General features: G+C 40.5%; 1 protein-coding gene across 1 annotated transcript in view; it reads right to left on the bottom strand.

Annotated features, from left to right (window-relative positions):
• CR1 (complement C3b/C4b receptor 1 (Knops blood group)) overlaps window positions 1-6871 on the bottom strand; it is a gene marked incomplete at its 5' end in the record, with an annotated part of 77014 nt that extends 70143 nt beyond the window's left edge. Inside the window, 3 exons of the mRNA XM_081026193.1 lie at window positions 3054-3139; window positions 4102-4498; window positions 6808-6871. Of these exons, the coding sequence (XP_080882319.1) occupies window positions 3054-3139; window positions 4102-4498; window positions 6808-6871 (547 nt within the window). The remainder of the gene's footprint in view (window positions 1-3053; window positions 3140-4101; window positions 4499-6807) is intronic.
• Window positions 6872-14626: the final 7755 nt, after the last annotated feature.

The raw sequence follows: 14626 nt of genomic DNA, 5'->3' as shown, positions 1-14626 counted from the left end.
ACCCAAACAGCCCGTCTTGGCCCATGATTTGGACTTTCCAAAATTTTCTCAAAGATTCACAAGCCCCCAAAAGAAGCATCTGGCCCTAGCATGGTTCACACCCCTTGGTAAGCAGCCCCAAACCCAGCACTAAAGACAGGTGGCCTTGGTTTCCAGCTTAGCCTCTCCTAGGCACCTCCAAGCCTAGTGCCACTGTCAACCATCTGCTAATTGCTTTGTGGCTGATGACAAGTGGCACCAGGGTTACAAACTGGGCAGCCAGCTTTGGACAGAGCTGGAGCACCATCTGGCTGTCTCCAGTATAACACAACCAAAGAGCAGACTGGGAAGGCACCACAGCCCTGCTAAAGTAAATCCTGTTCCATAGAGTCAGCTCATGCACAACAATCCCTCCACTGTAGTCACAGCCAGTCCTCACAACCAATCAGCCTGAGGGTCAATTCCTTCCACTGACATGCAAAGAGCAACCAAGGCTCAACTACAATAGGAGGACACGAGAAATACACACAAGTTATACACACCTGCAGCACTCGGCTCAGGTGACCAGGAAGACTGCGTCACTGGGCCACACAGACACCTACTATGTAAGACAACTGTACTAAGACTGGGAGACATAGCAGCCCTACCTAATATGTAGAAACAAATACAGGAAGGCTGCCAAAATGAGGAGACAAAGAAACATGACCCAATTAAAAGAACAGAACCAACCTCCAGAAAAAGTACTAAACAAAAGTACAAAGCAATCTACTAGACACAGAATTCGAAACACTGGTTGCAAGGATGCTCAGTGATCTCAGAGACAACTTCAACAAAGAAATAGGAAACATAAACATAGAGATCGAAAGCATAAAAAAAGAACGAGTCAGAAATAGAACACAATAACTGAAGGGAAGAATACATTATTCGGAATTAACAGTAGATTAGATGAAGCAGAAGGTTGAATCAGTGATTTAGAAAATAAGGTAGCAGAAAACACCCAAACAAACTGCAAAAAGAAAAATTAATCCAAAAAATGAGGATAGTTTAAGGGGCCTCTGGGGCAACATCAAGTATACCAACATTCACATCATTGGGGTACCAGAAAGAGAAGAGAGAAAGCAAGTAATTGAAAAATGTATTTGAAGAAATAATGATGGAAAACTTCCTTAACCTGGTGAAGGAATTAGACATACAAGCCGAGGAAGTACAGAGAGTCCCAAACAAAATGAACCCAAAGAAACCCACACCAAGACACATCATAATTAAAATGAGAAAGATTCTTAACAGCAGCAAGAAAAAAAGCAGTTAGTTACCTACAAGGGAGCTCCCATGAGACTGTCAGCTGATTTCTCAACAGAAACTTTGGAGGCCAGAAAGGATTGGCAAGAAAGAGTCAAGGTGATGAAAAGCGAGGACCTATAACCAAGATTACACTACCCAGCAAAGCTATCATTTAGAATCAAAGCACAGATAAAAAGCTTCACAGACAAGAAAAAGCTAAAGGGATTCATCAACACAAAACTAGGATAACAAGAGATGTTAAAGGGACTTCTTTAAGAAGAAAAAGGAAAACAAACAAACAAACAAAAAACACCAAATATATGGATAATAAAATGGCAATAACTACATACCTTTCAACAATTACTTTAAATATAAATGGATTAAATTTTCAATACAAAGATAGGGTGTCTGAATGGATAAGAAAACAAGACCCTTACATATACTGCCCACAGGAGACCCACTTCAAATCAAAAGACATGCACAAACTGAAAGGGATGGGAAAAGATATTTCATGAAAATGGAAACAAACAAAAATCTGAGATAGCAATACTTATATCAGACAAAATAGACTTTAAAACAAAGCCTATAACAAGAGACAAAGAAGGACTCAGCAATTCTACTTGTGGGTATTTACCTAAAGAAACCTAAAATACTAATTTGAAAAGATATGTACAACCATATGTTCATTACAGTATTATTTACAATAGCTACGATATGGAAGCAACCTAAGTGTTCATTGATAAGTGAATGGATAAAGGAAATGTCGTGTGTGTGTGTGTGTGTGTGTGTGTGTGTGTGTATAAAATGGAATATTACTCAGTCATAAAAAAGAATGAAATCTTGCCCATCTGCAACAACATGGATGGACCTAGAGGGTAGTATGCTGAGTGGAATAAGTCAGACAGAGAAAGAGAAATGCCATATGATTTCACTTATACGTGGAATCTAAAGAACAACAACAATAACAAAAACAGAAACAAACTCAGAGATACCAAGACCATTTTGAGGATTGTCAGATATGAAAGCTTTCAGATCCAGACTTTGAGCAGGAATTTAAAGCTTTGAACTCACCATTCCTTCTAGTAGATTATTTCTAAACCATAATCTACTAGATTATTTCTACTAAATATAATTCCAAATATAATCTAAATATGAGATTATTTCTACTAAATATAATTCTACTAGATATAATTCTACTATTATATCTACTAAACCATATTTGAAACATGTAGTGCACTTAGGTTATTTTAACAATTTTGCTATTGTAAAGAATGTTACAATGAAAAGTTTACAGTGACCTCCTTGTAAAAATCTATGCTTATTTCTTACGTATGAATTCTAGAAAGTGGGTCAAAATATATGCCCACTTTTGAGGCTTACAGTGCATGGTGCCTTTTGAGAGGGTTTGCTGAACACTCAGCACATGAGAGTGTGGATTCCTTTTAAGACAGTATCACTTTTAAAATCTTTACTTATTAGCCAGGTAGAATAATTATTACACGGAGGATGGCAGAACCCACAAGATTCCAAATTAACTGAAGTAAAAATATGGTTTGGAGGCTTTTATGTATTTGAATTCCCAGATTCAGAAAAGGCACATCTCAGGATACGGATGAACTTAAGGAAGCATTTGCAAGGAAACACACAGGTAGTTTTGAGAACAGGACAGCTGTCTTCAACTATCTGAAGGACAGAATGAACAAATGGAATTCGATTCAGATTTTTATAACTCCAGGTGGAAACTTAGAATCTATCAGTAAGTGTAATAGAAAGGAATAAATATTTCAACTCACTCTCACAAACTGGTGCTTCATTATCCCAGGCGACACCATTGCCTGAGATGATGCATGAGATAGAGGGTTCACCATTGAGTCGATATCTAGAAGCAAAGAATAATGAATGTTATATTCTAATTATATAGGTAGTCTCCCTGCTTAAATTGCTACTTATAAGAGACTACAATCTTGGAGAATTCAGAAAAACAATTTCCATTTGTCATTGTTCTATCACTTTCTTAAATTTTATGTCTGCATTTGGGCTTTTAAATGTTCTTCTTTATACATTCTAAACTGGATGAGATCTCTCTTTATTACCTTAAGGTGCATTTTTTATAAATCTAAGGTAAATAGTTTCATCAAACTATAACCAAAGGAAATCCAAGCAGAACAAAGAGAGTTGAACACTAACTTTATATTTTAAATGTTAAAGGCAGAAATTCCCAATTAGTATGCCACAAACTGTTTGTAGTATGCCATAAAATTTGGAAAAATTAATGACATTTACATTTACTTCAACAGAGACTCTCTACAATGATGGAATGCTGGCATGAACCATTCATGAGAATTGGTGTAAAGTAGGGCCAAACTTAATATTATTACAAATGAAGGCAAATGGTATCAAATAATAGTCAAGTATTATTTGGTATAGCTAGAACATTGCCTCATGAATATATAAGAAAATATGGCAGCACAAAATCTATTCAAACAGCAAAACAGACCAAATGGAGATCAAATGAAAAGTGTGACAGCTGTGGAGATGTCGTGCGGATTCTGGTCTACTTTCGTGGGCTTTAGATCTAATGGCAATTTAATTTTCTGAACCTTGCAATGCCATTCTGGTCTTCTCCATTCTTCTGGCTCCATTTAAGTTCTCAACAGGTCCCACTGAAGCTCTCTGTGAGAGTGAAGGTGCTTCACTGAGCTGCTTGCTGTCACTAGGTAGGAAATGGGGGATGTTTAACTCTTGGGATGGAGAGGAAGCTTTCTGGCCTGTTCTCTAGCTACCTGGTGAAGGTGGGCTTCTCACTTCATCTATGTTGGTATCAACAGGGGAATGAGGCACCTGTCTAGGCTGTCTTTTGCTACTGGATGGAGGACCAGGAGATATGGGTCTAGGAGGCTTTCTTTTACTGGATAGAAGATCAAGAAACCCTGACTTTGGTTCACCCTCTGATGCTGGCTTGGTGGCTCACTACCTTGGGTGTACTCAAGAGACACTGGCTCTGAGCTGCTCTCTGATGCTGTGTCGGGGACTCTGGGCTTTCTGACATCCCTGGTAAGAATGGATGGGGCCTCTTGTTGCTGTCTTGAAATCTGTCTCACTAACCAGGCTCTGCTGATGCTGCCACCGCAGGCAGAATACGACCCTCTACTGCTGTATGCTGTAGGGCATGAGATGTGTTGGCCCACCCAAAATCTGCTGTTGACACAGCTGCTGGTAGAGGAGGGATTGCCACTCCCTGTGGGTGTGGGACATGGGAATGATAACCTACAGCTATCCCCATCCCCAATTTCTGTTTATGCTGCTAATGTGGGCAGATTGAGCCACCATTGCCACTAAGTATTGATCTCCCCACTATGTCCCTGCTTGACTTTTTCTTTCCCAATCCTATTACCATAGAGCAGATTCTTCTCCCATTCTCTCTCTCTCTCTCAATCTCTCTCTCTCTCTCTCTCTCTCTCTCTCTCTCTCTCTCTCTCTCTCTCTCTCTCTCTCTCTCTCTCTCTCTGTTCCAATTTGTAGTTCTCTCCAGCACACTGTCTGAGAGATAAAAAGAAAACCCAGGGAACTTACAAGTGTCTTTCTTTAAGTTCTGTGGTTCCTAGCCAGTACACCTTCTTTCCAGCTTTTGTGTTTCTTTTGTGGTTGTACGTTAAACTACTTCCAGGGTATTTAGTTATATATAAAGAGAGAAGCAGGGAAAAGTGAGTCTGCCCATCTTGTCCTGGAACTGGAAGTTTGGTAATAACTTTTTAATAGCTGATTATTAAATTTAATTCCTATTAATGTAGAAAAAAGAGGGAAAGGTATAGAAAATTCCAGTAATGGAAAAAAATTACCCAAACTCTATCCTACAGAAATGTGCATACTTAATGGTTTACAGCAGTGTTTCTCAAAGTTTTATTTACATGGAAATCACCTGGGGATCTTGTGGAAATATATTCTCATTCAGTGGGTATAAAGATTCTGCATTTCTAACAAGCTCTGAGAAGATACTGGCTTTGCTGATCTGTGGCAAGAGCTTTTCTATAAAGAGATACTCATATAACATGAATATCAACTGTCAGTAGGTGTGGTTAAACTGGACCATGACCTATAATTCAGAGACATGTGAGAGTCCTCCACCCCCCAAATTTTTGTGCACCCTGGGCTTACTTCCTCACACTTCTCTCTGCATCCACATTCCTGAGTCCATCCTTGCTGTGTTTGGGTTCTGCACTCCTTTTATCCAGCATGAAAGCCCAGTCTTTTCCTAGGGTTCTCCTCCAAATCTGCTTGCTCAAAGCAGTTTTTTTTTTGTTGTTGTTGTTTAATTTGGGGAAAATTTTAGGGAGGTGTTACACGGGAGATTGGATACCATTAGGCATTTTACTCTAACCCTCACTTGTCTTTCTACTCCTTTTCTACAATAACAAGGAACCTTTTCCCCTTGCCTTGTACAGAACAGCTCCTTCAGGGTCTCAACTTTTAAAAATATAATGACTATCCTAAGGGAATATTCAGGTTAATAAAAATTGTCCATATTGTCATGCACATATGTATTTATGTACTACATATCTATATGTATGTATATATATATGAGACTAATAATTTCAGTTGGAAATTATATTGAAAATATTTTATCCTATTGGGGTACTATCCATTAAAATATATATGAATTTGTTTTCTCCATTTTTGAGGTCAAGAATGAGACATATACTATAAATCTACCACTTTAAAATTTTTAGTGATTTCCAGTCAAGATGGCAGAAGGTAAATGCTGTGCTGGCAGCCTCTCATGACCACATTAAAATTACAACTAAACTACAGCACAACCATCATTGAGGTTTGCCTGAGGTCTAGTTGAACCAAAGTCCTACAACTAAGGACATACAGAAGAAGTCCCCTGGGGGACTGAAGGGTCCCAGCCCCACACCAGGCTACCCAGCCCAGATTTCCAGTGCCAGGGAAAGAAGTCCCCATAAATTTTGGATGTGAAAACCAGCATAGCTTGTAGCTGAGCAAGACAGAAGGAGGTTAGAGTCCAAGCATTCTTCTTAAAGGGACCATGTAAGGAATTACTTGCTGGCCAATTCAGTCGCTCTGAACTCCAGTGCCGTGGCAGCAATTCCAAAGGCACCAGGGACATACAAGGAGGAACTGGATTGTCTGGCTTCAGGACAAGGTCTGGAGGGGAAGCTTTCTCCCAGACAGAAGTCCTGGCAGAATCCATTATTTCTCATTAAACCCTCCCTCCTCCTGGTGTGCAGAAAGAGTCAGCACTATATCTGAGTCTCCACCAACCTAGAAAACAGCTTTATTCTGCCCCACTTTGGAGGTTCCCTGAGACCATGGCCCACCCAAATTTCAGACACATCCAAGACACTTACAGTGGCTTTTCCATACAAACAGCTTATCTTAGCTCATGCTGTGGACTTTCCTGAAATCTCTCAAAGGTTCACAAAACACAAACAAGCAGCATCAGACATGAATATGCCCCATACCTCTTGCTGAACAACCCCAAGCCCAGCACTAGTAGCAGCTGGCATCAGTTCTCAGCTTGGTTACCTGAGGCACCTTTAAGCCAAACACGTGTAATGGCCATCTGTGGATTAAGCTGTAGTTCAAGCATGGTGGTTCCAGGGTTCCACTCTACGTGGCTGGCTTCAGACCAAGCCAGACTGCCTGGCTGTCTCCCAGATGAAACACTCAAAGAACAGACTGGGCAGGCACCACAGCCCTGCTAAAGCTAATCCTGCTTCGTAGGTCGCCCCGGCATACAGCACATTGACTGTATTTAAGGCCAGTCCTCACAACCAATCAGCCTGAGGGTCAATCCCTCCCATTGACATGCAAACAGCAACCAAAGGTCAACTACAAGAGGAGGGCACACACTACCCACCCATTATTTACAATGGCCAAGATGTGGAGGAAGCCTGTGTGCTTGTTGATGGATGATGAATGGATAAAGAAGAGGTGAAACATGTGTACAATGGAATATTGCTCAGCCATGGAAGGGAATGGGTTCTTGCCATCCACAGAGGCATGGATGAACCTGGAGGTTATTGTGCTGAGTGTAATGTGTCAGAAAAAGACAGATGCCATGTGATTTTGCTTGTATGTGGAATCTAAAGAACAAAGTAAATGAACAAACAAAATGGAGACAAACTCATATACACAGAGAACATTTTGAGGGTTGCCAGATGGGAGGGTGGTTATGGGGGCAGGGTAAAAAAAAGGGGAAGAGATTAAGAAGTTAAAAATTGTTTGTTAAAAAGTAGTCATGGGGATGTAGGGTATAGCATAAGAAATATATTAAATAATATTGTAATAACTATGTATGGTGTCAAACGGATACTAGATTTATTGATGTGATAGATGGGAGGGGGTGGGAATCAGGTGGGAAGCAGGAAGCACCTAAAAAAGGTGAAGGGATTAAAAGCACAAATTAGTAGTAACAAAATAGTCATGGAGATATAAAGTAAAGCATAGGGAATATTGTCAATAATATGGTTATAACTATGTATAATGCCAGGTGGGTACTAGAATAGTCAAGGGATCAGTTCTTAAATTATATAAATGTCTAATCACTATGCTGTACTCCTGAAATTAATATAAAATAATATTGAATGTCAACTGTAATTGAAAAATTTAAAAAGGGAGGAGGAGAAGGTGAAAGGGAATAAGAGATTCAAGTTTCCAGGTATAAAATAAATAAGTCATAGGGATATATTATACAGTATAGGGAATATAGTCAATAATATTGTGATAATATGGTATGGTGTCAGATGGTTTCTGGACTTATCCTGGCGATCACTTCTTTAGATACATAAATGTTGAATAACAATGGTGTACATCTGAAACTAATATATTGTATGTTAGCTATATTTTAATAAAAGTCTTTAAAGTTTTAGAAAAAAATGTTTCTTGTTACTCTTACACATGAATAATAGCTTGACTGTTATAGAATAATTTTTAAAACACACTCAAAACACTGCCATTTAGTATAAAGTATCAGGAAAAAATACTTCTATTCCATTCCTGATATTTCCTTCTTTCCTGCTTTCATATCAAATAAAAAATCCTGGATTTATCCATATTCATCTTTTTATTTCTGACTCAATATCTGGTCCATTCAGAAATTTTGTAATCTCTACCTTCATAGCATATTTTGAATGCAATCATTTATCATAACCCTCACTCTAGTCCAAGATTTTTCTACCCAGACACTATTGATATTTTGAACCGATAATTCTCTAAAGTGAAGACAATGTCCTTTGCATTGTAACATGTTTAGTGGCATCCTTGTACTCTTAACTACTGCATGCCAGTACCACCCTTTCTGTTGTGACAAACAAAAATGCCAAATTGGGAACCACTGTTTCAGTACTAAAAAAGGTCATCTTTCACCTGGACAAAACAATGGTCCTTAACTGGTCTCCCTGTTTCAATTGCCCTCCAATTGAGGGCAACAGATTCTTCATATGGCAGCTAAAATGTGTCTTCAAATTCCTAAATCAGATCATGTCACTGTTGCTTAAAAACCTTCCAATGAAGAATCCAACAGATTCTTCATATGGCAACTAAAATGTGTCTTCAAATTCCTAAATCAGATCATGTCACTGTTGCTTAAAAACCTTCCAATGGCCTCCTGTTAAATGCAGATTAAAGTCCAAAGTCCATATTGTGGTCTACATAGCCCTTCAAAATCTGGCTATGGTTATTCTTCAGATCATTTTTCCTATCATTCTTTTCTTCATTCACCTTGTTACAGTCACACTGGCTTCCTTACTGAATCTTCATAGCTTGAAAAAACATTTTTTCCAACAAAGCTTTGTCCTTCCTGTCAGGAATGCCATTTCTCAGAGAGGAGCCAAGATGATGGGATGGAGTAGATAAACATTGTGTGTACCTCCTCCCATGACCACATTAAAATTACAATGAAATTACAGAACAGTCAACCTAGAGAACCATCTGAAGACTAGGTGAATAAAATCTTATAACTAGAGATATAAGGAAGAATCCACTTCAAGACTGGTAGGAGGGACAGAGAAATGAAACAGGTCAGCCCTACACCTGTGTGTAGTGGTTGAGATAAGGAGGGATATTTCAGCCATGGAGATCTCTCCCCTACCCGGAGGAGAAATGTACCCTAACACTACACCAGGCTCTCTAGGCCAGTATATCCATGCTGAGAAGAGGAGCTCCCGCAACATCTGGCTGTGAAAAACAGTAGGGATCCTGACCCTCCCAGTGAGGTCCCAGAAGGCTGCAGGAAAACCAGATGTCATCTTAAAAGGCTCACTTGCTCACAGGCACTCACCCTGGGCTCTGGTGGAGGTATGGTGACTCAAGAGGAGTCAGAAAAATAGAGGGAGAGATTGAGTTGTGTGGCTTCAGGCCAAGGACTGAAGGACAATTACCATTTTCCCTGTTTAAAATCCTTCTCCTGTGCAGCCAGCAGGTGGGTACCATCTTTCCTGTGTTGAGCCTTCCCCCCACATAGCCAAACCTGAATTTGTATTAGCCTTGTGCACCTTGCTCGCTCCACCTTGGTACTCTCTCAGTTTCACCCTACCCAACTCATGAAATACTAGCTCTTTTTCTGGCACCAGCCAGCTCTGCCAGTGTTGCACTTTTTCTTGGACAACTGTTGGGGGATTGCAGGTCCACGTTGGGCACTGTCTGGCTCCAGTGTACTCTGAGACTTTTGCTGAGTAGATCTAGGTTCTGCACTGGCACCAAACCAGAATATACATTAACCTGCTGAACACCACTCAGCCTACCCTGGTAAATCCCTGAGATCTTGTCTTACTCAACTGGCATTCTGCAGAAAGCTCTATCAGTGACTGAACCTCATGGGAGCCAGCAGGCAATAGCAGCCCTTGGGGTGTCCTGAGCTTTTTGTGGAACTACCTCAGGCCCATGACTTTTGGCAGCCATCCTCAGTTCACATTGTGGCCTCTCCCATGTGCCTCCAGGTCCAGCACAAGGAGCTACCAACCCCAGGTTGCTTTGTAGCTCCTACCACATACTCCCTTTCTGGTCACAGGTAAACAGGTAGTGGCTGACCTGGGCCTGCACTGAAGCCCTTTTCAAGAGGCCCCAGAACGAACATATCTGTAGATCAGCTTCAGACCACAGCAGAGCACTATCCAATTAGCTTGACAAGCAGCACAATCAAAGGGGGTGGGGGGAGGCTTAGCAGGCACCAGAGCCTGCTGGGGCAAATTTTTCTCCACAGAGTAAGCCCATGTGCACAGGATCCTGTAAGCTGTGGATGTAGCCCAACCCCACAGCCAGTCAGCCTGAAGGTCACTCCCACCCACTGATGTGCCAATAGCAATCAACTATAACAGAATCCACACAAAAGACACTCTTGAACCACCTGGCACTGATGACCAGACAGATTGCCCCACTGGACAATCTGCCCCACCTACTACATAAGACAACCTGGCCAAGACTTGGAGATATAGCCGATCTACATAATACATAGAAATAAACACAGAAAGGCAGCCAAAATGAGGAAACAAAGAAAGATGTCCCAAATGAAGGAATAGGAAAGTCCAGAAAAAGAACTAAATGAAATAGTGGCAAGCATCCTAGCAAATACAGAGTTCCAAACAATGGTTATAAGGATGCTCAACATAGAGGAAGAGATGAACCTAGTGAGAACTTCAACAAAGAGATAGTAAACATAAAAGAGGACATAGAGACCATAAAAAAAATAGTCAGGAATGAAAAATACAATAACTGAAAAGAAAAATGCACCTGAATGAATCACCAGTAGATAAAATAAAGCAGAGGACAGAATCAGCAATTTGGAAGAAAACACCTAACTGGAATAGCACGCACACGCACACACACACACACACACACACACACACACACAAGAATTTTAAAAATGAGGATAGTTTAAAGGGCCTGAGGGACAACATCAACCACATCAAATTCGCATCATAGATATCAGAAGAAGAGAGCAAGGAATTGAAAACCTATTTGAAGAAATAATGACTAAAAACTCTCCTAATGTGGTGAAGGAAATAGACATATAAGTCCAGAAAGTGCAGAGAGTCCCAAACAAGATGAATTCATATAGGCCCACACACCAGACACATTATAGTTAAAAAGGCAAAGGTGAAAGACAAAGGGAAAATCCTAAAATCAGCAAGAGCAAGGCAACTAGTTACTTACTTAAGGAGCTTCTATAAGATTGCCAGCTGTCTTCTAAACAGAAACTTTGCAGACTAGAAGGGATTGGCATGAAATATTCAAAGTGATAGAAAGCAAGGACTTACAATCAAGATTACTCTAGCCAGCAAGGCAATCATTTAAAATTGAAGGAGAGATAAAGAGCTTCCCAGACAATAAAAAGCTAAAGGAGTTCATCACCACCAAACCAGTACACAAGTAATGTTAAAGGGAGTTCTTTAAGAAGAAGATGGGGAGGGTGGGGGTGGGAGGAAAGAACAGAAATATGAATAATAAAATGGCCATAACTATGCATGTATCAATAAACACTTTAAATGTAAATGGATTAAATGCTCCAATCAAAATATATAGGGTATTTTTTAAACATTTTCTTATTAGTTTCAGATGCACAAAACAATGCAATAGTTAGACATTTATCATTTATCATTTATATCCCTCACACAGTGACAACCCCCCTTTCCCCATCCACTACTCCTCTGATATAGCACACAGCCATTACAAATCCACTGTCTCTATTCCTAATGTTGTACTCCACTTCTTGTAAATTTATATATATATATATGTATATATATATATATCTCCACAATTATATATATATACAATTATATATATATATATATATATATATAATTGTAGTTGATATTTATTATTATTCAGCTTCAGCTTCAGGTGTAAAAAAAATATAGGGTAGCTGAATAGATAAGAAAACAAAACCTATGCATATGCTGTCTACAAGAGACCCACTTCAGACTGAAAGTAAAGGAATAGAAAAATATATTTCATGTGAATGGAAATGAAGAAAAAGCTGGATAGCAATATTTATATCAGACTAAATAAACTTTAAAACAAAGGCTATAATAATAGAAAAAGAGGGACATTACATAATGGTAAAGGTATGAATCCAACAAGAGAATATAACCCTTGTAAACATTTGTGCACCCAACATAGGAGCACCTAAATATATACAGCAAATATTGACAAACATGAATGGAGAGATATATAGTAATACAAACATAGTCGGGGACTTTAACATCCCATTGACACCAATGGACAGATCTTTCAGACAGAAAATCAATGAGGAAACAGCGACCTTAAATGACAAACTAAACAAGATGGTTTTAAGTGACATTTTTAGAGCATTTTATGCCAAAGCAGCAGAATACAGATTCTTTTCAAGTGCACATGGAACATTTTCCAAAATAGACCACATGTTAGGCCACAAAACAAGTCTCAATAAATTTAAGAAAACTGAAATCATGCCAAGTGTCTTTTCTGTCCACAGTGGTATGTAACTAGAAATCAATTACAATAAAAAAACTGAAAAACACACAAACACATGGAGGCCCAATAACATGCTACTAAACAATGAATGGGCCAAAACTGAGATCAAGGAAAAAATCAAAAGATATCTTGAGACAAATGAAAATGAAAACACAATGACCCAAAATCTATGGGATACACTGAAAGCAATCCTAAGAGGGATATTCATAGCAATACAGGCCTATGTCAAGAAACAAGAAAAATATCAAATAAACAATCTAACCTTACACGTAAAGGAACTAGAAAAAAAAACAACAAACAGCAACAAAGATCAAAGTAAAAGGAAGGAAACAATAAAGGTCAGATGTCTTTTTGTGCTATCTCTTTGTTGAAGTTCTCACTAAGTTCCTTGAGCATCCTTATAACTGGTGGTTGAACTCTGTGTCTGGTAGATTGCTTGCCTCCATTTTAAAATTTGCTTTTCTGGAGTTTTCTCCTTCTTTCATCGGGGACATGTTTTTTTTATTTCTTCATCTTATCTGCATCTCTGTGTTTGTGTCTATGTATTAGGTAGATCTGTAATGACTCCCAGTCTTGGCCTGGTAACCTTATGTAGAAGGTTTCCTGTGGGGCCCAATCTCCCTTGTCACCTGCACTGGGTTATCTAGCAGTATTCCTTGTGTGGATTGCATGTGCCTTCCTGTTACAGTTGAGCCTTGATTGCTATTGGCAAATCAGTGGGTAGGATTGACCCTCAGGCTGACTGTGAGAACTGGCCATGCCCACAGTGTACAAGCTGCTGTGCGGGATGGACCCCATGGAATGGGATTCACCCCAGTGGCCTCTGGTGCTTGCCAAGAACACCCTTTTTGTGTGCTTCTTGTGGGGTTAATCAGGTGGTGCTTTGCTGTGGTCTGAAGCTGGCTTCCAGGTGTGTTCATTCTCCAACCTCTTGGGAGGGACTCTTATGTAGGTTAAGTTCAGGTGTTGCTGGGGCTACCTAGTAGGAGTTACAAAATGATCCAAGATTTGTTGCTGCCTGTGCTTGATCTGGAGGCATGTGAGAGAGGCCACACTGTGAACCTAGGCTGGCTGCCACCAGTACCAGGCCTGGGGCAGCTCAGGCAAAAGGCCCATGGCACCCCAAAGCCTGCTACCTCCTATTAGCTGCCGGTAAGGCTTAGTTGCTGAAGGACACTAGGAGAGTTGGGTGAAGTGGGTTCTCAGGGTGTCACCAGGGTGGAGTGTGTGGTGTTCTCCAGGTTAATGAAGATTCAGATTTGGTGCCACTGCTGAGCCTGGGGCTATATTCAGCAAAGGTACTGAGCACACTGAGGTCAGCCATTGCATGCCTGGGGCCCCTTAACCCTTGAGAGTTGTCCAAGAAAGTCTGAAGCTGAGCCAAGGCTGACCACCCACCACCAAAAGAGCCTCAGGTGGTGTACGATTTGGGTGGGGCAGAGTCCCAGGGAATCACCAGGGTATAGCAAGTGGAGTTCACCAGGCCAATGTAGATTCAGATTTGGCCTTATGGGGGTAGAGCTCAACACAGGGAAGGTGGCACCTGATCACCAGATGCATGGGATACGGGCTCAACACAGGGACAATAGTAGCTGTCCCTCCAGCCCTCGCCCTGTGGTTCACACAACTCAGTCTTTCCCTGTATGCTTGTGGTGTATCCCCAGCTGCAGTCCCTTTGCCAGAGTCTGGGGTGAGTGCCTGGGAGCCAGAGTCTGCTCATGGGCCCTTTAAGAGGATGTCTAGGTTTCTAGCAGCCTTCTGTCTCACTCTGACAAATGGAATCCATGCTGATTTTCACAGCCAGATGTTGTGGAAGCTCATTTTTCTTGCGTTGGTGCTCTGGGCTCAGAAACCCAGTGTGGGGCTGGAACCCCTTGGTCCTCAGGGAGGACTT

Source organism: Rhinolophus hipposideros (genome assembly GCF_964194185.1).
Source record: "Rhinolophus hipposideros genome assembly, chromosome: 19".
Lineage (NCBI taxonomy): Eukaryota > Metazoa > Chordata > Mammalia > Chiroptera > Rhinolophidae > Rhinolophus > Rhinolophus hipposideros.
This window is presented reverse-complemented; position numbering and strand designations above follow the sequence as displayed.